This window comes from Budorcas taxicolor, chromosome X, assembly GCF_023091745.1.
Source record: "Budorcas taxicolor isolate Tak-1 chromosome X, Takin1.1, whole genome shotgun sequence".
In the NCBI taxonomy this organism is placed as follows: Eukaryota; Metazoa; Chordata; class Mammalia; order Artiodactyla; family Bovidae; genus Budorcas; species Budorcas taxicolor.
The window spans coordinates 59,678,823-59,704,146 of record NC_068935.1 but is presented as its reverse complement, the minus strand read 5'-3'; the positions used below and the strand labels follow the sequence as shown (position 1 = coordinate 59,704,146).

The 25,324-nt window shown below is 38.0% G+C and overlaps 1 protein-coding gene across 1 annotated transcript in view; it reads left to right on the top strand.

Moving 5' to 3' along the window:
* Positions 1 to 16,765: 16,765 nt before the first annotated feature.
* The window catches only part of GABRA3 (gamma-aminobutyric acid type A receptor subunit alpha3), a 142,360-nt gene continuing 133,801 nt past the window's right edge, over positions 16,766 to 25,324 (top strand). Inside the window, exon 1 of the mRNA XM_052663192.1 lies at positions 16,766 to 16,905. Within this exon, the coding sequence (XP_052519152.1) occupies positions 16,766 to 16,905 (140 nt within the window). The remainder of the gene's footprint in view (positions 16,906 to 25,324) is intronic.

Below are 25,324 nucleotides of genomic sequence, written 5' to 3'. Positions count from 1 at the left end.
AAGAAGCAAGGTAAAAACCCACAAGACCAAATAAATGAAGAGGAAATAGGCAATCTACCAGAAAAAGAATTCAGAGTAATGATAGTAAAGATGATTCAAGATCTCAGAAATAGAATGTAGGCACATATTGAGAGGATACAAGAAATATTTAACAAGGACCTAGGAAAACTAAAGAACAAATGAACACAGATGAACAATATAGTAACTGAAATGAAAAATACACTGGAGGGAATCAAAAGGAGAATAAATGAGGCAGAAGAATGGATAATGAGCTGGAGGATAGAATGGTGGAAATAACTGTTTAAGAGCAGAATAAAGATAAAAGAATGAAAAGAAAGGAGCACAGTCTCAGAGACTTCTGGGACAACATTATATGCACCTCAATCCATAAGGCAAATGCTGACAGCCATAAAAGGAGAAATCAACAGTAACACAATAATAGTGGAGGACTTTAACAACCCATTTACACCAATGGATAGATCATCCAGACAGAAAATTAATAAGGAAACACAAGCCTTAAATGACACATTAGACCAGATAGACTTAATTGATATTGATAGGGCATTCCATTTGAAACCAGCAGAATACATTTTCATCTCAAGTGTACATGGAACATTCTCTAGGATAGATTACATCTTGGGTCGCAAATCAAGCCTCAGCAAATTTAAGAAAATTGAAATTGTATTAAGCATCTTTTCCAACCACAACATTTTGACGTTAGATATCAATTATAGGGAAAAAAACCTGTAAAAAAAACCCCACAAACTCATGGAGGCTAAACATTATGCTACTAAATAAGCAAGAGATCACTGAAGAAATCATAGAAGAAATAATAAAAAAAAAAATACCTAGAAACAAAGGACAATGAAAACACGACCCAAAACCTGTTGTTGTATAGTTGCTCAGTCATGTCCCACTCTTTGTGACCCTATGGTCTGCAGGATGCCAGGCCTCCCTCTCCTTCACTGTCTCCTAACTCATGTCGATGGGAGTCGATGATGCCATCTAATCATCTTATCCTCTGTCGCCCCGTTCTCCTGCCCTCAATCTTTCCCAACATTAGAGTCTTTTCCAGTAAATCAGCTCTTCACATCAGGTGGCCAAAGTCTTAGAGGTTCAACTTGAGCATCAGTCCTTCCAATGAATATTCAGGGTTGATTTCCTTTAGGATTGACTGGTTGGATCTCCTTTCTGTCTAAGGGACTCTCAAGGGTCTTCTCCAACACCAGTTTAAAAGCATCAGTTCTGCAGCACTCAACCTTCTTTATGGTCCAACTTTCACATCCATACATCACTACTGGAAAACCCATAGCTTTGACTATATGGACCTTTGTCAGCAATGTGATGTCCCTGCTTGTCCTTATATGTTATCTAGGTTCGTCATAGCTTTTCTCCCAAAGAGCAAGTGTCTTTTAATTTAATGGCTGCAGTCACCGTCTACAGTGATTTTGAAGCTCTAGAAAATAACGTCTGTCACTTTTTCCATATTTTCCCCTTTTAATTGCATGAAGTGATGAGACTGGATGCCATGATCTTTGGTTTTTGAATGTGGAGCCAGCTTTTTTACTCTTCTCTTTCATCTTCATCAAGAGACTCATTAGTTCCTCTTCACTTTCTGCCATTAGGGTGGTGTCATCTGTATATCTGAGGTTGTTGATATTTCTCCTGGCAATCTTGATTCCAGTGTGTGCTTCATCCAGCCATCATTTCACATGTTATACTCTGCATAGAAGTTAAATAAGCAAGGTGACCATATACAGCCTTGATGTACTCCTTTCCCAATTTTGAACCAGTCTATTGTTCCATGTTTGGTTCTAACTTTTTCTTCTTAACCTACATCCAGTTTTCTCAGGACACAGGTAAGGGAGTCTGGTATTCTCATCTCTTTAATAATTTTCCACAGTTTGTTGTGATCCACACAGTCAAAGGCTTTAGCGTAGTCAATGAAGCAGAAATAGATGTTTTTCTGGAATTCCCTTGCTTTCTCTATGATCCAACAAATGTTAGTAATTTGATTTCTGGTTTGTTTGCATATATGTCTGATAATTCAAAATCTGAAGTATGTGAGGTTTGCTTTCTGTTCTCATTGTTTCTTTTTTATAATTCCTAGACGCTGTTCTTGGTTTTCATTGTATATATACTTATCAGTTCCTCTGAAAGATATTATTTGTGGTCATTTCACAAAACCAAATAGAAATATATTATTTTCCAGGGATATTTGTGTTTGGTTTTGTAATTCTATTTTTTTCCTCCAACTTTTCGTTGGGTTATTGTTTTTATTTTATTTTCTTGAGATATTTTTCTGTTTTGCTTAATTAAAGGTGTTGAAGAATATTGGTTTATGAATTTATCTATCTGTTTAGCTTTGGGCACATCCCTCTCAAAAAAAGTTTTATTCTGTAATTTTACCTGTTTATTTTCCTTGAGACGGTGCTTGAAAAGAAGTAGTATTATGTGTTATGTAGAGAACACATGTCAGTTTATGTTTATCAGTTGTATTAATTATAGTGTTTGAATTTGTTTTCATCTTTTTCAGCTTAATCTGTTGCAAACTGAGTGGTGTGTTAGTTTACCTCAACAAGCCAATATCTTTTTCATTTATGTTTTACTTGTAAGTTCTTGTTTTATGTATTCTGTAGTAGTGTTATTGAAAGTAGAAAGTATTGGGAATTGTTGCTTCCAGTAGGGATGGGAAAGAATATCATCTATATGCTTCAAAGAACAGTACAATACAAAATATATTATGTCACCATATACATTTTTGGCTAATTCAGCCTTTAGGTTTCTAAGTTGTAGTATTGATGTGACATTGGCTTGTCTTTCCCAACAGCTTTTGGGTCTATGTATTCTATTTTAAAGGCTGGAACATGTGTTGTGTAATTTATCTCAATTCATTCTTAACAGCAATGTATATAATTAAATTTCCTTTAGACATTGAATTTTGTCTCTTTTCCATTAATTTTGACAATTATACTCCCCTTCCCTCACTGTTTTTTGTTGCTATCTACCTCTTTTAATGAGAAATTGAGAAGAGATATTTTGAACTGTTATTAGTCCAGAGCCAGAGAACCCCAAATTTTAGAGGTATCCATATAGAAGCCCCAGAGAAGGCAATGGCACCCCACTCCAGTTTTCTTGCCTGGAGAATCCCAGGGACGGGGGAGCCTGGTGGGCTGCTGTCTATGGGGTCACACAGAGTCAGACATGACTGAAGTGACTTAGCATATAGAAGCCCCCAAAGGAGATGGATTAGAAATGGACATAGGTCTATTATAACTAGGATGGTAACATGGAATCCAAAGAATTTTAGAGGAGGAAATTGTGGTCATTGCTATCAAAAAGAAAAAATAAAAGAGAAAATGAAAAGAAAAAAAAAAGAGAAAGAAAAGTTCAATCTAATGTATGCTAAGTGTGGGTTATATTTTTAATACCACCATTACTGATGATCACTGGTGTAGTAGTACATAGTTTCAGTGAAATGATCAGGGAAGAAGGTAGAATGTATTGTAGTTGATAAAAGAATGAATAGAAGGTGAGTAATGTGGAGTTAACAATTACAAATTACTTGAGCTTGATTGATGAAGAAAGGAAAGAAGGTAACTAGAAAAGAGCATATGAATAAAATCTTTTTTTTTTCAGATGGGAGAAGCTTGATTATGTTTATAGTCTAAGAGAAAGGAGTCATTAGAGAGGGGAAATCTAAGACAGAGTCAAGTATGAGTAGGAAAACTGATGGAAGGGAAAGGAGCTGATGAGACCAGGAGCTTATATTACTGGATTATCCTTAAAGTGAACAGGTTAACCTTGTTTTATGAAATAAATAGAAGAGAAAGTAAGGGTAAATATAAAAGTGAATATATTAAAAACATTTATTTGGTTGCATCAAGTCTTAGTTATGCCACACAGAATCTTCATTGTGTCATAAAGGATCTTTTGTTACAGTGCATGGACTTTCTAGTTGTGGTGCTCAGGCTTAGTTGCTCTGCAGCTTGTGGGATCTGAGTTTCCCAATGAGGGATCAAACTCATGTCCCTTGTATTGCAAGGTGAATTCTTAACCATTGGACCCCCAGAGATATTTCTTAAAGTAAATATTTTTGTAGTTTGGGTCAAGGTTAATGTCTAAAGTTAGGTTCCACAGAAGCAGACTCAGATTAGGATTCATGTGAAAGTGGCTTATTAGGAAGTAGTCTCAGGAAAAACCAATGCAGAAGTGGAAAGTCAGGCAAGGAAGGGAAGGAGGCCAAGTAAGGATAATATGTCAAGCAAAGTATCATGGAGACAGTGTGGTTCTTACCTCAGCATTGTCCCCACCATGGAGCTGCAGTATTTGTACCTCTGTACCTATTAATCCTGGTTAAGGGCTACCCAGGCGTGGGGACTCAAATTCTCAGACACTTCTGATTCTCTGTTAGCACAGACAAAGGTGAGTTTCAGCAGCCCGGAGACAGCCATGAGACAAAGGAATGAAGACTCTGATGTTTGGAAAGAAGGCACAGCTGAGTCAGTATAGAAGAAACCGATAAACGAATACAAGGGTATATGAGTGGAAGCACTGTTAGTATGTGCTATGGATATTTTGTCTTTCCTGAGCATCTTGACTTTTTATTAAGAGTCATTGTAAATTTCCTTGAATAGGCAATTTGAGATGAATGACAGAAGTTTAGAACAAATAGTTGAGAGAAGTAGTGGAGAGTGCTCTTGCTGTTGTTCAGTCACTAAGTCATGGGCACTCTTTGCGACCTCAGTGGAGAGTGTTGATTTATGACAAATCAAAAAATTGAATGGTTCTGGCATTGTTGTGGGTCTGCTTTGCATGACTAGAATTTTTTTCAGCAGCATTCTTTAGGATAAAACAGATTTTTTGCTTGATTGATCCAAGAAAATATTTCTGGGCAAATATGGTGGAAGGTCATGTATGCAAGGTTCTGGTGAAAGAGTAATTCAAGTGATTTACTCTTGGTCCAGCCTTGAAATGAAAGGAAGTAGCACTTAAGCAAGCCCAAGGGAATAGGAGACAATAGAAGGATCAACTGAAAGAAACACTAATTTCAAAGAGCAAGTGGAATAGAAGTAATAGTTTAAAAACTAGAATAACAAAAACAGAATTAAAGATACTGTGGTTTAAGCTTTTTCATGCAATTATGGAGCAGTTACATATAAGATACAGAAAATGTGGCTATGGATATAGATTGCTAAAGTGGAATACATAGATATATTATCAACATCAACAATGAAATACTGAAGATGATGGAAGGACATAAAAAGTGTGAGTTGAGCACTGGTTTTGAATGAACGTGAAGAGGCTTTAAGGAGGTCGATGTAAGAATAATGAGGGCAGAGGGTGATACAGATAAATGGTGTAAACCTCAAATGAGGAGTGTATTCACACAGAAGAGGAATAGTTTCAAAGTGGCATTAAAGAGATGAGATAATTCTGATCCTGTCTCTCAGTTGCATAATGTGTGGGAATACGCACATGCTACACTTCAGAGGAAAGTTAATGAAGTAGTGTCTCTGACGTAAACCCAATTTATTTCAGGCAGAGAGAAGGAGACTTTTCTGTTAAGAGGCTGAGGACACAGGAACATTTGTTTCCCATAAAATGAAGGATTGAAAGGCATGAGGGAAAGGTTTTAGAAGGGTATGTTAGTCTTGAGAATATATCTCTGAGAGTGAAAGGATCCCTGAAGAGTGTGGGCATGAACACCAGAAAGCATTCACTCTTTTTTTTCCAACAAATATTTTACTGAGTAGTTACCATATGCCAGGTACTGTTCTATGGCTCAGAAATAAAGTCCCCATTCTAATGAAACTTACATCTAGTGGGAGAAACAGAAAGTAAACAAGTAAATATTGTATATAATGTAATTTTGCTGCTGCTGCTAAGTCGCTTCAGTTGTGTCCTACTCTGTGTGACCCCAGAGACGGCAGCCCACCAGGCTCCCCCATCCCTGGGATTCTCCAGGCAAGAATACTGGAGTGGGTTGTCATTTCCTTCTCCAGTGCATGAAAGTGAAAAGTGAAAGTGAAGCCACTCAGTTGTGTCCAACTCCTAGTGACCCCATGGAATGCAGCCTACCAGGCTCCTCTGTCCATGGGATTTGCCAGGCAAGAGTACTGGAGTGGGTTGCCATAGCATTCTCCTAATGTAATTTTAGGTAGTGCTATATAAGAAAAATGCTACTTAGGGGATAGAAAGATATGAGGAAGGAGTATGCAGTTTTAGATAAGAATGATCAGGGAAAGTTTCTCTGAAGCAATGACACAGAACTAGAATCCTAAGGAAAGTAAAAGGGTGAACCAAAATGGTATTTGGAAGAAGAGCATTATGACAGAAGAGCAAAGCCCTTTAAGGCAGGAGCATGTGGTATGTTTTCAGGGAACAGTAGGAAGATCAGTTTCACCTGATATGAGTGCTGGAGAGGAAAAGTAGAAACAGTTGAGATTCAGGAGTAGCCAGTGGTCAAATCAAGTAGATACTTATAGATCATGACAAGTACTTTGGATCCAATGAAAATCCACTGGAAAACTTGAGAATGGAGTGATATAATATACCTTATACTTTTTGAAAACTCACTCTAACTGTTGTGCAGATAATGGAGTGTAGAGTACAGGGAGAGGAAGGAGAGAAAGTTAAGAGGCCATTCATTGCCATCATGGTGATACGAGATGATGGTTTAGATAAACTTGTTGGCATTGGAGGTACTGAGAAGTGGTTAGAGTTTGAATCTGTTTTGAAATCAATAGGTTAAGCAGATAGTTTGTATGGAAGAGGTAAATCAAGGTGTAGATATGGATTGGGTTTGGGTGGATTTGATATGAGTTATGTGAGAAAGAAGAATTTTTGGTTTAGTGTTCTCACTTCATTGATTCCCCTTTAATCTGTTTTGTTCACTACTGTAGTCCCAGCACCTAGAACAATGCCTGGTAAGTAGATGAGGCTTCATAAATTCTGAATGAATGAATAATAAGAGTGGTTTAGGTGGAGTGATAGGTGAAAGTACTTGATTGGTATAAGGGGAATAAAAAAATGAGAATTGAACAGGTTGAGATAGTGATATCAAAAATTATTAAAATGAGTTACATAAATGGAAGCAGAGAAATTAGGAAAGAGTTGGAGGAATATGTCAGGACAAGTGAGGGCTTTATTTTTTTTTTTAATCACAGATGATAGTTACATCATTTTATATGCTGCAGGGAATGAGCCAGAAGATAGGGAAAAGCTAACAAGTATGGAAGAGAGAAGAAAATCACTAAGTAAAATCCTTGAGCAGGAGAAAGGGAATAGGATCCATGGCACATGCAGAAGGAATATCATTAGATAAGACTAGACACCTCTGGTAACAAGGAAAGGGTAGAGTATATGGCAGAGATTTGGGTAGCTTTAATAATTGATATTATGAAGATAAAATCTTCTGATTGTTTCATTTTTACTGGAAAATAGGAAGCAAAGCCATCTGTTGAGAGTCTGGGAGAAGAGTTACTGGAGAATTAAGGAGAGGAGAGAAAGTAAAAAATAGTTGTTTCAGAGAGTGGGAGAATAAATTGGTTTGGCAAATGTAAAAGGATCGTGGAACATTTGAAGTATGTTGAGAAAATTTAAAGACAGACCAGTCAGGCATAATTATGGATTTTTCTCCAGCTATATTTATCTGCTCAGTTGCAAAGAGATGAATTTAACCAGGGCTTATGTTTTTTTCAGGCAGTCACAACAGAGTTAGAGAGAGGCAAGTGCGCAGAAAGTTCATTGCAGACAATGATTATTATGATTTTAATTATGGTGTGTGTGCTTACTTCTGTCTGACTGTTTGTGATCCCACAGACTATAGGCTACCAGGCTCCTCCATCCATAGGATTTTCCAGCCAAGAATGCTCTAGTGGGTTGCCATTTCCTCCTCCAGGGGATCTTCTCGACCCAGCGATTGAACCCATGTCTCCTGAGCCTCCAGCATTGGCAGGCAGATTCTTTACCGCTGAGCCACCATGTAATTCAAGGAGAGTAAGAAAGAAAGGGCGGGCACCAAGGTGATGATGGGCGATTTAAAGGTGGCAAGATCAAGCGATCAGAGATAGGAGGATAGAAGAGTTGACAGTATGAAAGTACTACATGAAAAAAGTTGGAAACATATGATCAGGTAGTTATTTGAGATCATAGATTTGTAATGAGAGGGTTTACATATGACCATGGGAATAAGTGGCTAGATTAGGGTGAAGCTGAGACTCATTGCAGGGCAAGAGATCAAGGAATCTATTTGTAGGTTCCAGTGACCATTACTCTATGTCAAATATAATGCTAAATTGTGTACATGAATTATGCCATTTAATTCTCATAAAACTCCCATATGCCAGTATTATCATTCAGTTCAGTTCAGTCACATCTGACTCTTTGCAACCCCATAGACTGCAGCATGCCAGGCTTCCCTGTGCATCACCAACTCCCAGAGTTGCTCAAACTCATGTCCATTGAGTCAGTGATGCCATCCAACCAGCTCATCCTGTGTCGTCCCCTTCTTCTCCTCCCTTCAATCTTTCCCAGCATCAAGGTCTTTTCAAATGAGTCAGTTCTTTGCATCAGGTGGGTAAAGCATTGGAGTTTCAGCTTTAGCATCACTGCTTCCAATGAATATTCAGGACTGATTTCCTTTAGGATGGATTGGTTTGATCTCCTTACAGTCCAAGGGACTCTCAAGAGTCTTCTGCAACACAATAGTTCAAAAGCATCAATTCTTTGGTGCTCAGATTTCTTTATAGTCCAACTCTCACATCCATACATGACTACTGGCAAAACCATAGCTTTGACTAGATGGACATTTGTTGGCAGAGTAATGACTCTGCTTTTTAATATGCTGTCTAGGTTAGAAATAGCTTTCCTTCCAAGGAGCAAGCGTCTTTTAATTTCATGGCTGCAGTCACCATCTGCAGTGATTTTGAAGCCCCCCAAAATAAAGTATCTGACTATTTCCATTCTTTCCCCATCTATTTGCCATTAAGTGATGGGACTGGATGCTGAATGTTGAATTTTAAGCCTACTTTTTCACTTTTCTCTTTCACTTTCATCAAGAGGCCCTTAAGTTCTTCTTCTCTTCATGCCATAAGAGTGGTGTCATCTGTGTATCTGAAGTTATTGATATTTCTTCTGGCAATTTTGATTCCAGCTTGTGCTTCATCCAGCCTGCAATTTTGCATGATGTACTCTGCATATAAGTTAAATAAGCAGGATGACAGTATACAGCCTTCATGTACTCCTTTCCCAATTTGGAACCAGTCTGTTGTTCCATGTCCAGTTCTAACTGTTGCTTCTTGACCTGCATACAGGTTTCTCACGAGGCAGATAAGGTGGTCTGGTACTCCCATCTCTTTAAGAATTTTCCACAGTCTGTTGTGATCCACACAGTCAAAGGCTTTAGCAATAGTCAATGAAGCAGGAGTAGATGTTTTTCTGGAACTCTCTTGCTTTTTCAATGATCCAACGGATGTTGGCAATTTGATCTCTGGTTCCTTTGCCTTTTCTAAGTCCAGCTTGAACATCTGGAAGTTCTTGGTTCACATACTGTTGAAATCTTGATTGGAGATTTTTGAGCACTACTTTGCTAGCATGTGAGATGAGTGTAATTGTGTGGTAGTTTGAACAGTTTTTGGTATTGCCTTTCTTTGGGATTTAAATGAAAACTGACCTTTTCCAGTCATGTGGCCACTGGTGAGTTTTTCAAATTTGCTGGCATATTGAGTGTAGCACTTTCACAGCATCATCTTTTAGGATTTGAAATAGCTCAACTGGAATTCCATCACCTCCACTAGCTTTGCTTGTTATGATGCTTCCTAAGGCCCACCTGAGTTCGTAATCCAGGATGTCTGGCTCTAGGTAAGCGATCACACCATCTTGGTTATCTGGGTCATCAAAATCTCTTTTTTGTATAGTTCTGTGTATTCTTGCCACCTCTTCTTAATATCTTCTGCTTCAGTTAGGTCCATACCATTTCTGTCCTTTATTGTGCCCATCTTTGCATGAAAATTATCATCATTTTTAACATTTTATAGATGAGAAATAATGTCAGATTTCTATGTGGTATGTCCAGGATTGGAACTAGGATGTTTCCTACTCCAAAACCTTTAATACTGACAGTGTCTTGAGACAGAGTAGAATTAGATGGCGTAAAGTGAAACTCCAGTGACAAATTGAGGCAAGAAAATGGCAGACTTGGCTTTGTAGTATGTGGGTAGCAGCACTTGGGATACCTCTGTTCAGGTAAAGTTCTGGCAGATAGTGCCTGATAGCATTCAAGCAGAGGAGTTGGTAGGCAGACTGTTAGTATCTAATAGATTCCAAGGACTGAGGTAAAGGAATTTGGGGAATTCTAATAGAAGAATGTACTGTATCAGTGTCTTGTACATACTAAGTGCTCAAATGTTTGTGATTAAATGAATTATATTTGTACAGGATATAGCAGCAGAGTGGAGAAGGCAATGACACCCCACTCTAGTACTCTTGCCTGGAAAATCCCATGGACGGAGGAGCCTGGTAGGCTGCAGTCCATGAGGTCGCTAAGAGTCGGGCACAACGGAGAGACTTCACTTTCACTTTTCACTTTCATGCATTGGAGAAGGAAATGGCAACCCACTCCAGTGTTCTTGCCTGGAGAATTCCTTGGGACATGGGAGCCTGGTGGGCTGCTCTCTATGGGGTCACACAGAGTCAGACACGACTGAAGTGACTTAGCAGCAGCATAGCAGCAGAGTCACCCTGGTAGCAGGTTTTTAGCCAGACATTTCAGGTATGTTCTGTGATTTAATTTTAAAAATTCTGATAAGATGAGTATTATTATCACCAGTTTATGTTAAATAAGGTGGTCTTTAAAGCCTAACACGAGTAGTATTTGGTAGTTCCAAGTCATCTCTTAATTTAGTGGGTTCCAAAGCCCAACCTATACCCTATCCTTTATACTCTCTTACCTCATTGAGAGATATGACTTTTTCAAAATAGCATTCATTAACTATTTATTAAGTATGCATTATTTCCAGGCAGTTTTCTATGCATTGAACATATATCTACAAATAAACCAAGCAAAATTCCTTGTTGTCATTGAGCTTATATTCTACTGGGGAAACAGCTGATAACAAAAAATATAAAATACATGCTAGAAGTGAACAATGCAAATAAATAGAGGAAAATAATAGAATGGGAAAGACTAGAGACCTCATCAAGAAAATTAGAGATACCAAGGAAACATTTCATGCAAAGATTTGCACAATTAAGGGCAGAAAAAATATGGACCTAACAGAAGCAGAAAATATTAAGAAGAGGAGGCAAGAATGTACAGAAGAAATATACAGAAAAGATCTTGGTGACCTTGATGGTCATAGATAACCATGATGGTGTGATCAATTCATGCAAAGAGAAGGGGAAACAATGGAAACAATGACAGACTTTATTTTCTTGGGCTCCAGGATCACTGCAGATGGTTACTGCAGCCATTAAATTAAAAAACACTTGATGTTTGGAAGAAAGGCTATGACAAACCTAGACAGTGTCTTAAAATACAGAGATATAACTTTGCCAACAAAGGTCCGTCTAGTCAAAGCTGTGGTTTTTCCAGTAGTCATGTATGGATATGAGAGTTGGGCCATAAAGAAGGCTGAGTGTTGAAGAATTGATGCTTTCGAACTCTGGTGCTGCAGAAGACTCTTGAGAGTCCCTTGGACTGCACGGAGATCAAACTAGTAAATCCTAAATGAAATCAACCTTGAATATTCATTGGAATGACTGATGATGAAGCTGAAACTCCAGTATTTGACTGCCTGATGTGAAGAGCCAACTCATTGGAAAAGACCCTGATGCTGGGAAAGACTGAAGGAAGGAAGAGGAGGGGATAACAGAGGATAAGATGGTTGGATGGCATCTCCGACTCATGGACATAAGTTTGAGCAAACTCCAGGTGATAGTGAAGGACAGGGAAGCCTGGTGTGCTGCAGTCCATGGGGTTGCAAAGCGTTGGACACGACTGAGTGACTGAATAACAACAGCAACAACAGTGCAAGAAGTGCAAAGGAGGAAAATTAAAGCTGGAAACTGCATAAGGAATATCTGGGGTGTGTAGAAGGATTTAATTTTTGTTTAGGGTATTCAGGGAGGGCCTCCATGAGAGACATGATGTTTGAATAAATATCTGAAGTGAGGAAATGAACAAACTATCTGGAAACTGGATGGAAGAATACTCCAGGTACAGGCAATATCATCTGCAAAGGCTCTAGAACTGAAGTATGCCAGGCGTATCCAATGAGCTGCAAGGAGGCCATGTGGCTGAAATGGAGTGTGTAAGATAGGAGGGTAGCAGAGATTAGCCAGTTACTTGGGGATAAGATCATGTAGGTTCTTTTAGCTCATAATAAGGATTTTTAAATGGGAATCAATTGGAGGATTTTGAACAGACGAGAGGCCTGATCTGACTTAACACTTTATCATTTCACTGTCTGCTATTTAAAGAACAGACCACAGGGGACCAAGGGCAGAGGCAGCAAGACCAGTTAAGAGGCTTTTACAATGATCTCAGCAAGAGATGATGAGCCAGAGTCATAGCAGCAGAGGTGATGACCAGTGGTTTTGTTCTGAATATGTTGCCTTTTGAGTGGAATGCCCATGAGACTTGTTTATGGATTGAGTGTGGGTGTGAGAGCAAAAGTGGAATCAAGAATAACATGAGAGTGTTAACTCTGAACAAATGGAAAGGTGGAGTTACCATTATATGTGATGAAACAGATAAGAGGTGATCCAGGTCTGTGTGTGTGTGTGTGTGTGTGTGTGTGTGTGTAGGTGGATATCTGAACCTCAGATATGAACGTGTTAGGTTTAAGATGCTTCTCGGACATCAAAGTGCAGATATGGGTTACAGGAGAGTTGTAGGATGGAGATATTAATTTGTAAGTTATCAGCTAATGGAGATTTCCCTCTCATTAGTTCCTTGAAACTTCCTTTATCTCTGGAGAAGAGTGAATTGGTTGAATAACCATTTGCTAAATTTTGGCTGTGCAGTGTCATGTTACGGTGGCTTGAGCATGTGTCATGATTGTGTGTTCCTATACCATGGATAATACGTTTCTAACACCAAGATTATCTGAGCCTGCACAAGGGCTGTTGCTTCTTGTATTTTAGCCAATCTGCACCTACCAAAGGGATCTGCCATTGTGGCCATGGTTATCTGAATACACCCAATGGTTTTAAGTTCATATGTCATTGGTGTTTAATTTGCTGTATTTATATGAGCATACACCATGGTTGTCTACTTTTGCAATGTGGACTGGCTGCTTTATACTAATTTTAAACAACTATTATTATGTTTTACATTCTACTCAACATTGGAGAAGGAAATGGCGACCCACTCAAGTATTCTTGCTGGAAAAATCCCATGGGCTTGCAAAGAGTTGGACATGACTAAAGTGACTGAGCATGAGCTTGCAACATAGTTGTTTGAATATTCATGTCACTATATGATGTTCTTTTTCTATAATTTTCAGTGTATTTACCATGAATATGTGAATTATATTTGTTCACATGTTATAAATAATAATTTATTCACTGTGATCATCATTACTTGAAAGATATCTATTCTTCATTGTGACCACTTGCATCTATATCTTAACCTCTCTTACCCAGTGAAAAAAGAGTTCAGCATGTCTGCTTACTCTTGGACCATGGCTTCTGTTCCTACATTGTGGCAGTCTAGCATGACCATCTCCTCCTCAACCATGTCACTTAATTCCTGTATCATGGTTGCCATGATACACACATTGTGTGTGCACATATCACAGTAAGGAATAATATACCAAATGCTTCTTCACATTCATCATGATTATTTAAGTATATACCATAGGTGTCTCTAGCTTAATAGATGTTTTTTATTATGTTTGAAGGGTCTTTCTTTAAGTGTCATGGTTTTCAGTTTATGCACTGTGGTCGCTTGAAAATTCAGCAAGGTTGGCAGAAGAATTTTAAACATCTGGCCTTCTACTGTCCTTATCTGCACTTGTTTGATGATCATCTGAGGTTGATCATTTACATGGATTTGCATCATTTACATGTACATGATCATATACATGGATTTATGTTCATTTAATGCTAATAACAGCTAATGTGCCATATTTCTCTGTACACGTATCAGAGTTGGGTCCTGTTTTACAGATATGTGCTATCTTGCTAAAGCTACCTGTTCCATGTTGTTTTTAATAAAAAAATTAATTCTGGTTAAAAACACATAAACAATCAACTATTTTAACTGTACAGTTTAATGTTACTAAGTATATTCACATTTTTGTACAGCACTCTAGTGGCATTCTTTTGATCACATGCAATGTCTTAATGAAATATGGACCAAGGACATCTTCTCTTGGTCAGTGTTTACTAGGCTTATTATGGTTTTCTGACATATACCATGGCCAAATGGTTGTATATCATAAATGTTCACATGAATTATAATAATTTGTTTGCTAACAAGTGTCATGGTAGTTGGAGGGCACACTTTATGTCCATCTTCTTTTATATGTTATGAATGTCTTCTCATGCATAATGGTTATTTAAACATGTATTAATATCTTAGTCATGAGTTCATATAACATTTTTATCTTCTTATGCATCATAGTTTTCTCCTTCCAAATCATGGGCATTTGCTTCTGTGTCACTGGCATCTATGTTTAGTGTGAAGGTTAGCAGCTTGTTTACCATGATCATTTGAACGCAAACCATAGTTATATACTAGAATAGCACAGATGAGCACACATTACTGGTATCTTTGCTCATGCAATATGGCCACCGTCTCCTAAATCCAGGATTGTTACTCAGATACTCATGTTTTTTGAGTATGCGTCATAGTTCTGTCCTGTATTCCGTGGATGATTTCTACAATTTGGACTTCATATCCTGTACCAACTCTCTTCTTCCTGTAGAGTATTTATCAATCATGATTATCTGAGCATTAATCTTTCTCATGTGATTTTCAAACTTTGGGTCCTATGAAAGTTTGAACATATGTCAAAGTTATTGCCTATACTACAGGTGTTTCTCTTGCCTTAGAGTTGTCTCTTTATGCACTTTATTTTCTTCCTCATATGCTATGGTTTTCTTAACTGTACTGTTTTTGTTGATTTTTGTAAAAGAGCCATCAACTCTTATACAGCTCATGAATCATGATCATCACAGCACTTACTAGGTTGAGCATTAGAAATTGATGTTTTATGAAAGAAAAATTGTTAAATATTGGCACATTTAAAATGATGCAACTTAATACTGTGACTATTTCTATCTACGCTGTGGACATTTTCCCATGTCAGAAATCTGTCTTCTTGCATATCGTAGTATTCTATGCCTGCACCAGATTTAAGAAGACAGTCTAAAGCAGAACCTGAGTGAGTGAGTGAAAGTTGCTCAGTCATGTCTCACTCTTTGTGATCCCATGGACTGTAGCCTGTGAGGCGCCTCTGTCCATGGAATTCTCCAGGCCAGAATACTGGAGTGGGTACCTGATCCCTTCTCCAGGGGATCTTCCCAACCTAGGGATCGAACTCAGGTCTCCCGCATTGCAGGCAGATTCTTTACCAGCTGAGCCACCAGGGAAGCCCCAGTATAGAATCTAGTGGCTGCTTTGGGGCAAGGAGGGTGAGGATCAATTTAGAAAGACTTTTTTTCTTCATCTTCTCATCAATCAGAATAGTTCTTCAGCATGTATCTGTTTTACATATTAGTAGTCTCTTGTATAAGCTTTCCTTGGGAAAAATGTTCCATATCCTTCTATGCCTTCTAAAAATTAAACCACATCTATGACTGAAAAAGAGTATGGTGCTGGGTGAGAATTAGGTCTTCTTCAGGTGGTCAATGTCTCAGATTCTAGGAGGCCATAAGGATACAAGCAAGTGCCTCTTTACACTGTTTTCTTAGCCTATGTCCTGAGTAAACATCCACCAAACCAGAGTTCATAAAACATCCTTGCATATAGACAACTCTAAATCACATAATCAGTATAATCTGCTGACCATGGAGGGACTTCTGTACCAGGAGGCTAGGCTTGGATTTCTTCTTTATGTTGTGGCCCTATTTTGGGCTGGCTTTGCCCTCAAATGTTTCTTTATGGGAAAACCGTGTCTTATCATTCAACAGTTTCCCAATCTAATTCAGAGGAAACAGTCCCTCTACTCCAGGCCTTTTGATATTTTCAAAAACCATCTAACCATATCAAGATGAGAGTCAATCCCAAAAATTCCATAAAGAGATTCCAGGTCTTAATATCCTAAGATTTTCTACAATATTACATAATTACTCATGAAAAGACATTTGTGATAGTAAGAAATCAAACAGGATTGGGGGGAAATAAAGTGAAGATGAGAGACTATTTTAGGATCTTGGATTATAAGAGGTAACTGAGGCTGAGAGAAGTTCTGTGACTCACCTAGTCAGAGGAAGACAGGGAAAAAGATGAAATTGTAATCTAAGACTTCTGATTACTGATTTAGAGTCTTTACACTACCTTCTATTCGATGGGCTCTGGTATAATCAAAAGAAGGGTATGCCAGAAGGAATTTTGGTGGCATTGGTGAATTGGAGAAGGAGAACTGTGACAGTAAGCATTTAGTAACTATATGTTATGAAAATTAAATGATTTTGAGTTGAATAAAATCTTCTTTTTTTCCATCTCTTCTTTCTCCTTCCTTTTGTCTTCTATTCCTTTCCTCTTCCTCTGAATATGGAACTCACAGGTATCTCTAAGTTGGTGCCTAAGAAGATGATAATCACACAAATGAGTCAGTTCTACATGGCTGGCCTTGGGCTTCTCTTCCTGATTAATATTCTCCCTGGAACAACTGGCCAAGTGGAATCAAGACGACAAGAACCTGGGGACTTTGTGAAGCAGGATATTGGCGGGTAAGTACCCTTAACTCCTAGAACGAAAGAAGACTGTGATAAATTATTGACTTTGGTCAAAGTTTGTTTTTTTTTTTTTTTTTTAATTGAAGTAAGGTTGAGTTACAATATTGTGTTAGTTTTAGGTATAGAGCAAAGTGATTCAGTTATATGAATATTCTTTTTTTCAGATTATTTTCTATTCTAGATTGTTATAAGATATTGAATATTGTTCTCCATGATATACCAATAAATTCTTGTCACTGTGTATCTGTTAATCCCATAGTCTTTTATACCTCCCCCATCCCTTTCCCCTTTGGTAACCTTGAGTTTGTTTTCTGTCTGTGTGAGTTTGTTTCTCTTGTGTATCAGTTCAGTTCAGTTCCGTTCAGTCGTGTCCGACTCTTTGTGATCCCATGAATCACAGCACGCCAGGCCTCGCTGTCCATCACCAACTCCTGGAGTTCACCCAAACCCATGTCCATCGAGTCGGTGATGCCACCCAGCCATCTCATCCTCTGTCATTCCCTTCTCCTCCTGCCCCCAATCCCTCCCAGCATCTGAGTCTTTTCCAATGAGTCAACTCTTCGCATGAGGTGGCCAAAGTATTGGAGTTTCAGCCTCAGCATCAGTCGTTCCAATGAACACCCAGGACTGATCTCCTTTAGGATGGACTGGCTGGATCTCCTTGCAGTCCAAGGGACTCTCAAGAGTCTTCTCCAGCACCACAGTTCAAAAGCATCAATTCTTCAGTGCTCAGCTTTCTTCATAGTCCAACTCTCACATCCATATAGAGATTCATTTTATTTTTCAGATTCCACTTATAAGTGATACATATTTGTCTTTCTCTGACTTATTTTACATAGTATGATATTCTCTAGATCCATTCACATTGCTTCAAGTTACAATATTTTATTCTTTTTATGGCTTAGCAATATTCCATTGTATATACATACCACCTTTTTTAAATTTAATTCTTTATTGGAGTATAATTGCTTTACAGTTTTGTGTTGGTTTTTGCATGCAACAACATGAATCAGCCATAAGTGTATGTATGTGAGTGTGTGTGTGTGTGTGTGTGTGTGTATATATATATATATATATATATATCTCCTTACCCTTTTGAATCTCCCTCCCACTCCCCCAGCATCCCACCCCTCTAGGTTATCATAGAGCACTGAACTGAGCTTGCTGTGCTATACAGCAGGTTCCCACTAGCTATCTATTTTACACATGGTAGTGTACTATATATGTCAATCCCAATCTCCCAATTCATCCCACCCTCCCCTTCACCCCTTATGTCCACAAGTCCATTCTCTATGTCTGTGTCTCTATTTCTGCTTTTCAAATAGGTTCATCTGTGCCATTTTTCCAGATTCCATATATATGCATTAATATACAATATTTGTTTTTCATTTTCTGACTTACTTCAGTTTGCATAACAGGCTCTAGGTTCATTCACCTCAGTTTAAATGACATTCATTGCGTTTATGGCTGAGTAGTATTCAATTATCTTAGTGTACTCTAAGTCTTTCCATCTTCTATCAGCATTTTCAACAATAATCTCTGGGGCTGAGGGCTATAGAACTAGACTAATATGTCCTTAGAAATTTGGCCCACAAGGCCCTTTTTACTCTTTATTCCAGTGTGGAAGAAAAAAAAAAGACTAATTCTATCTTATTAACTTCTCATGTATCTGATCTCATTGGGCATGATAGATGTTCTAAATAAGATGGAAGTTCTAAATAAATGAATCTTCCCTCGTCAAATGTTAAAAGCTTTTTAATTTTAACTGAGAGTAAAGTTCTCTAAAACATATATTACATGTTATATAATAATAATAAAGAAGGATTTTGAACAGAATAGTCCTTCTTCATGGTGACTTTCTGATCGTCATAAAGAGCATTCGTTATGTTTATTCTATATCTGCTTTTTTCTTTTTGTGTCTCCATCCTCAGTGTTAGCTGTCACCTCTCCTGTTTATATTGGTTTGCTCATATCCTGTTGGTGCTTTGAAAGCCAGATAATCAAGCCTTTTGAAAACTATATTAAAGAGAAGGCCAAGATATCGCTTGGAAAAGCAGAGACAAGTGCTTATATTTAATACAGAGATATTGAAAACTTTTGGGGGGACTTTCTTCCATGTCCAATACAATTCATGCTTTGGAGGAGATAAAACTACTTAAAGTCTGGCCCTGAATATTAGTGTTGGCATTATATTTATATTTGCTATAAATATAGAAACCAATACAACATTAAAATGTATATGCTGGTAGCTCTGATACTTAACAGCTGCTGCTTTTTGTTTGCTTGTTTTCATACCTTCTTAATGATGTTTCTGTGTGTTTAATAAAATCCATTTGCTGCATTATTTTATCCACCTTTAGTGAATTATTCAATTAAATCATATGGTGGGCTACCCAAGCAGCTTCAACAATCAACAGTGGTTTATTAACCAATACTTTGTTTAAATCATGTTCTAAATGCAATGGCTCTCTGTAGGCTTAAGCAAGGAAACAGGTTGCACACTTGGAGAATTTGATTTAGTAACTCATATGCAGAGCTGGAATCAAGATTGCTGGGAAAAATATCAATAACCTCAGATATGCAGATGACACCACCTTTATGGCAGAAAGTGAAGAACTAAAGAGCCTCTTGATAAAAGTGACAGAGGAGAGGGAAAAAGTTGGCTTAAAGCTCAACATTCAGAAAACAAAGATCATGGCATCCAGTCCCATCACCTCATGGCAAATAGATGGGGAAACAGTGGACACTGCAGCTGACTTTATTTTTCTGAGCTCCAAAATCATGGTGATTGCAGCCATGAAATTAAAAGATGCTTGCTCCTTGGAAGGAAAGTTATGACCAACCAAGACAGCGTATTAAAAAGCAGCAATATTACTTTGCTAACAAAGGTCCGTCTAGTCAAGGCTATGGTTTTCCAGTAGTCATGTATGGATGTGAGAGTTGGACTATAAAGAAGGCTGAGCGCCAAAGAATTGATGCTTTTGAAGTGTGGTGTTGGAGAAGACCCTTGAGAGTCCCTTGGATTGCAAGGAGATCCAACCAGTCCATCCTAAAGGAGATCAGTCCTGGGTATTCATTGGAAGGACTGATGTTGCAGCTGAAACTACAATACTTTGGCCACGTGTTGTGAAGAGCTGACTCATTTGAAAAGACCCTGATGCTGGGAAAGATTGAGGGCAGGAGGAGAAGGGGACAACAGAGGATGAGATGGTTGGATGGCATCACTGACTTGATGGACATGGCTTTGGGTGGACTCTGGGAGTTGGTGATGGACAGGGAGTCCTTGCCTGCTGCTGTTCATGGGGTCGCAAAGAGTTGGACACGACTGAGCAACTGAACTGAACTGACTGAACTTGGGAGTAGTGCCTAAGAATCTGCATTTCTATCAAGTGCCTACCTGATTCTGATAAAAGGAATGTTTGGACAATACTCTGGGGACACAGTCCTTGTTTTCAAAGAGCTTATGGTATATTTAGGAATGTGTGCTTCAGAAATTTTAGAATAGCAGACATAGAAAAACCCGTTGAGAGCATCTTTTCTGTTCCCTTATTTTGTGCATGACAATATTGGCTTCCAACAAAGGACATTTACTTTCTAAGACTTAACAGAAAATTAATCGTAGAGATAGATCTAAAACACCAGTCTCTGATTCCTAGTCCCATATTTTTAAAGAAAAGCTGCAAGGAACAATTTCAGCTTCCTGTAATATATTTCTTATACTCTTATTTCCTGGCTCAATATTTTGACCATTAACAACTGAGAACTGTATGTGTGAAAAGTGTTAGGTTGGACCATTATGAAAATATCATCACTCTGGGTCAAAATTGTTGAATATAAGCAATTTAATGATGGGTCAAGCTAAGTAGCAAGTAAATGCCAAATGGATCTTCTATCCCAGTCTGTATATCAAGATTGCAGGGAGAAATATCAATAACCTCAGATATGCAAATGACACCACTCTAATGACAGAAAGCAAAGAGGAATTAAAGAGCCTATTGATGAAGATGAAAGAGGAGAGTGAAAAAGCTGACTTAAAACTCAACATTCAAAAAATGAAGATCATGGCATCCGGTCCCATCACATCATGGCAAATAGATGGGGAAACAATGGAAGCAGTGACAGACTTTGTTTTTTTGGGCTCCAAAATCACTATGGATGGTGACTGCTGCTATGAAATTAAAAGGCCCTTGCTCCTTGGAAGAAAAGCAATGACAAACCCAGACAGTATACTAAAAAGCAGAGACATTACTCTGCTGACAAATGTCCAAATAGTCAAAGCTATGGTTTTTCCAGTAGTCATGTATGGATGTGAGAGCTGGACAATAAAAAAGGTTGAGCACCAAAGAATTGATGCCTTTAACTGTGGAGCTGGAGAAGATTCTTGATAGTCCCTTGGACAACAAAGAGATCAAACCAGTCAATCCTTAAGGAAATCAACCCTGAATATTCATTTATTGGAAAGGCTGATGCAGAAGCTCCAATACTTTGGCCACCTTATGAGAAGAACTGACTCATTGGAAAAGACCCTGATGCTGGGAAAGACTGAAGGCAGGAGGGGAAGGGAATAACAGAGGATAAGATGGTTGGATGGCATCACTGACTCAGTGGACATGAGTTTGAGCAAGCTCTGGGAGATAGTGAAAGACAGGGAAGCCCGGTGTGCTGCAGTCCATAGGATCACAAAAAGTCAGACATGACTGAACAACAACTATCCTTGTCTGACTGTAATTTATTGAAACCTGAGATGTGTATCAGTCAGGATCCCAAAGAAAACAGATGGGGAATTTCAGTTAAGACTATTTGAGGAGAGTATGTTTGCAAAGGGACTAATTGTGAAGGTATGATCTGGGTATAGGCACACTCCAAGGAATAGAGCAAGAACCTAAGTCCAGCAGCAGATATGTCATATAAAACAAGTCTTTTTAAGAGTGCAGAGATCTTTAGTGGAGGAGCTTTCACAGAGAGAGTGCTAAGAGATTACATACCCACACTTTTCCCTTGTTCTTCCCTCTGATCTTCTGCCTACTTGAAGCCAGGGGCTGTGGCAGCCCTGCTGATATAGTTCATATAGGTTATCCTTATAAGAAAGCAAACAGGTTGAACATGAGTATATAATATATCTGGAAGAAGGAATGATAGACATTGGGCACAAGGCCTTACATTTACATGACACCAAATCACGACTTTTTCTGCATCAAGATTCCATAGTAGCGGCAGTGCTGAGCAGATATTGTGAATTTAAGAGGAAATGGTTGAATTAATTATCTCCTTGTCATAGTCATAGCCTGACTTGGTGCCACTGTTCCAAAGGTTCTCCTAAGTATCTGCTTTCATTATGAAATATATTTTCTCAGTTTTCTTAATCTCAGAATAAACTGGCACCTGTGGCTACACATGTATTGGGTTGGCCAAAAAGTTTGTTTGGGTTTTTCCATATCATCTTACAAAAAAACCCAAATGAACTTTTTGGCCAACCCAATAAATACTAAGTTACTAAGAGAAACATTAAGGATTTGTTTTTTATTTTACTTTAACTCAGCGAATAATGTGAACAGGTAGGGCACATGTCGAGTGGGTATGTCTCAAGCTAATTTTTTTTTTAATTTTATTTTTTTACTTTACAATACTGCATTGGTTTTGCCATACATTGACATGAATCCACCACAGGTATATATGAGTTGAAGTGCAAGTATGTAAAGTCTAGTCTCTTCTGTGTGTATATAATCTCTATTGTGGCATCAATACATTAATACTCTTTCTATTCAATCTCCAAATTTTAAAATTTAAGAACCAGATGTGGGACCTGCGAAGCCATAAGTCCTAAGCTCTTACCTAGACCAAGAATCCTTCTTGCATTATGCTTTATGATTGACCTACCAGTTTGAATCCCTCCAGTAGTAAACTGCATTACTCCCATGGGCATATAGCTCTAGGAATGTGAAAGTGCTTCCTATATTGAACAGAAGTCCACCTTCCTCTAATGCCTATCTGTTTTAGGCTCCTGTGACACTTCCTTTCTATTTCACACTTCCTTCCTCTCAGAGCTACTCCATGCTTTCTTGTCTACAGGATAACTCTCATCACTTTCAACTTGTCTCCTCACATGATACAGTTTTCCAGTCATTGCTTAAAACTTGGTACTCTCCTTTGCTCTCTAGATTTTTTTGAAACTTAGTTCAATACTTTATTTTTAGTTTTCATATTCTATCATGTTACTTTAGAGCTTATACTTAAATAACTCTTACTATGTGCCAAGCACTATTCTAAGTGCTTTACATATGTTAATTCATATAATCCTTATAACAGATCTGCTAACTAGGTGCTGCTATTATTCCTGTTTCAGAGATAAAGTATGGAGACACCAAGAGGTCAAGTAACTTGCCAAAGCTCACACAATTTAAAAGTGGCAGAGCCAGAACCAAAACCCAGTCTGGCTTCAGAATACATACTATTAATTGCTTCAATGAATTGGTTTTCACGTATTCAGTCACCTTTAAGTAAAAATTAGGAACATGTCCATATATTTTGTGTACATGAACATTTACTTATGTATAGTAATCCCTCAACCTCTGAATATTTAATATCTCAGCCACATGACTGCCTGGCCAGTGCTACAGTGGGGTAAGTATAATTTTCTTATAGGACCTAGAGAAATAAGAAGTATCATTTTCCATTTTGAAGTAGAAATACAGAATTTGTAACACAGGGCAGAGCTGGACATTTGAAGCCAGGGTCAAGAATACTTGGTAAGTGATGCCCTGACTTCCTATTGTATCATGTCAGGAGGCAGCAGTGTCTCAGTATTACTGATGGTAAAATGTGATCTCTTTGTTAAGATGATAACTGTCAGGACTGTTTACTGCAAGGATACTAGCCACTGGGATTGATTGAGAGATTTGAGCTCATGACCAGCTCATTGCTGTGGTCATGGCCATGGATATGGGATAGAGAGTAAACAATAATAGTGTAGAAGAGAATATTCCTAGTACTGTGGTTTCCCTTCATTTGTATCATAATTCTTTTCTCCACATAGGCAGTGTTCTAAGTGGTTCTCAGGCTGGCCTATGAAAATCTGCTTAATGAGAAATGTTGCTGAAATAGTGCTCGTGCATTGGCAATTACAATCATTCAGACAAATTACGAGAAATAAGGACTTGTGTAGCCTTGCCTGAAAGACTAATTGCCTTTTATGGCATTGTTTCAAAGGAAGAATGGACCTTTATTTCTTTGCAGATTTAGAATACAACCCATTTTATGTTGAGGCATGTCTGCTTATGTTCATATATGAAATCATATCTCTAAGGTAAAGTACCTTGGTATTTAATCATTCAGAACATACAGTAGTCAGATCTTCTTGTGTGTTTCTGTGAAGCTGTGGCTTTTAGTTACTAAGAAGGTAGAAAGGACTTGGTTTTTATTTTACTTTAATTCAGCAAAGAGTGTGAATAGGCAGAGCACATAGTGAATGTGTGTGCCTTAAAATAATACTTTAGTTTCAGAACAAATCTATAGGTGCCATTTAAGAAAAAGACATCTGTCTGAGATGGATTGTGCATATTCTAGCCAAAAATACGTTTATTCTTTTTTCTTAAGTGGCTTCTGTGAAAACATTAGAATGTGTTACTGAGTTCCGAGTATATAGCTGGCATCCCTAGTGCTGAATTTTTAGCTTGACCCTTTCACTTATCAGAATGACTGGACCTGGACAATAAAAACATGAGGGGTATGGGGAAATGGTAAATAATCTGATATGGCTATGGTTTCTGGTCAGAAAAAGTACTAGAATTTGCAGCTGTAAAAGTATATGGGGAATGGAATGCAGATTCACAGAAAACCACATGATCTGAACAGGAATTTGGTATGGGGAGGGAGGTGGGAGGGGGGTTCAGAATTGGGAACACGTGAACACTCGTGGTAGATTCATGTTGATGTATGGCAAAATCAATACAATACTGTAAAGTAATTAGCCTCCAATTAAAATAAATAAATTTAAATTTAAAAAACATGCTTTTTTAAAAAAATTGAGATATAATTGACATATATTAATAGCATTGTATTTAAGGTGTAAAATGTTATAGTTTGATACATTTATATATATTGCAATATGATATAGTAGAGTTAGCGAATGTCTCTATCATGTCACATAGTTTCTTAGTAACTTTGAAGTTTATAATATAGTGTTGTTGACTATAGTCACTGTGTTGTATCTCACACCCCCAGAACTTATCTACTACTTGTAAGTTTGTAGCCTTAAACGAAATCTCCCCAGTTCCTTACCACCCCCAATCTCTGGTAACTACCATTCTAGTGTCTACTTGCACAAGTTCAGTTTTATTTTTAGTTCCACATAGAAATAATTTCACACAGTGCAAAAGGTGGCTTAAAACTCAGCATTCAGAAAACTAAGATCATG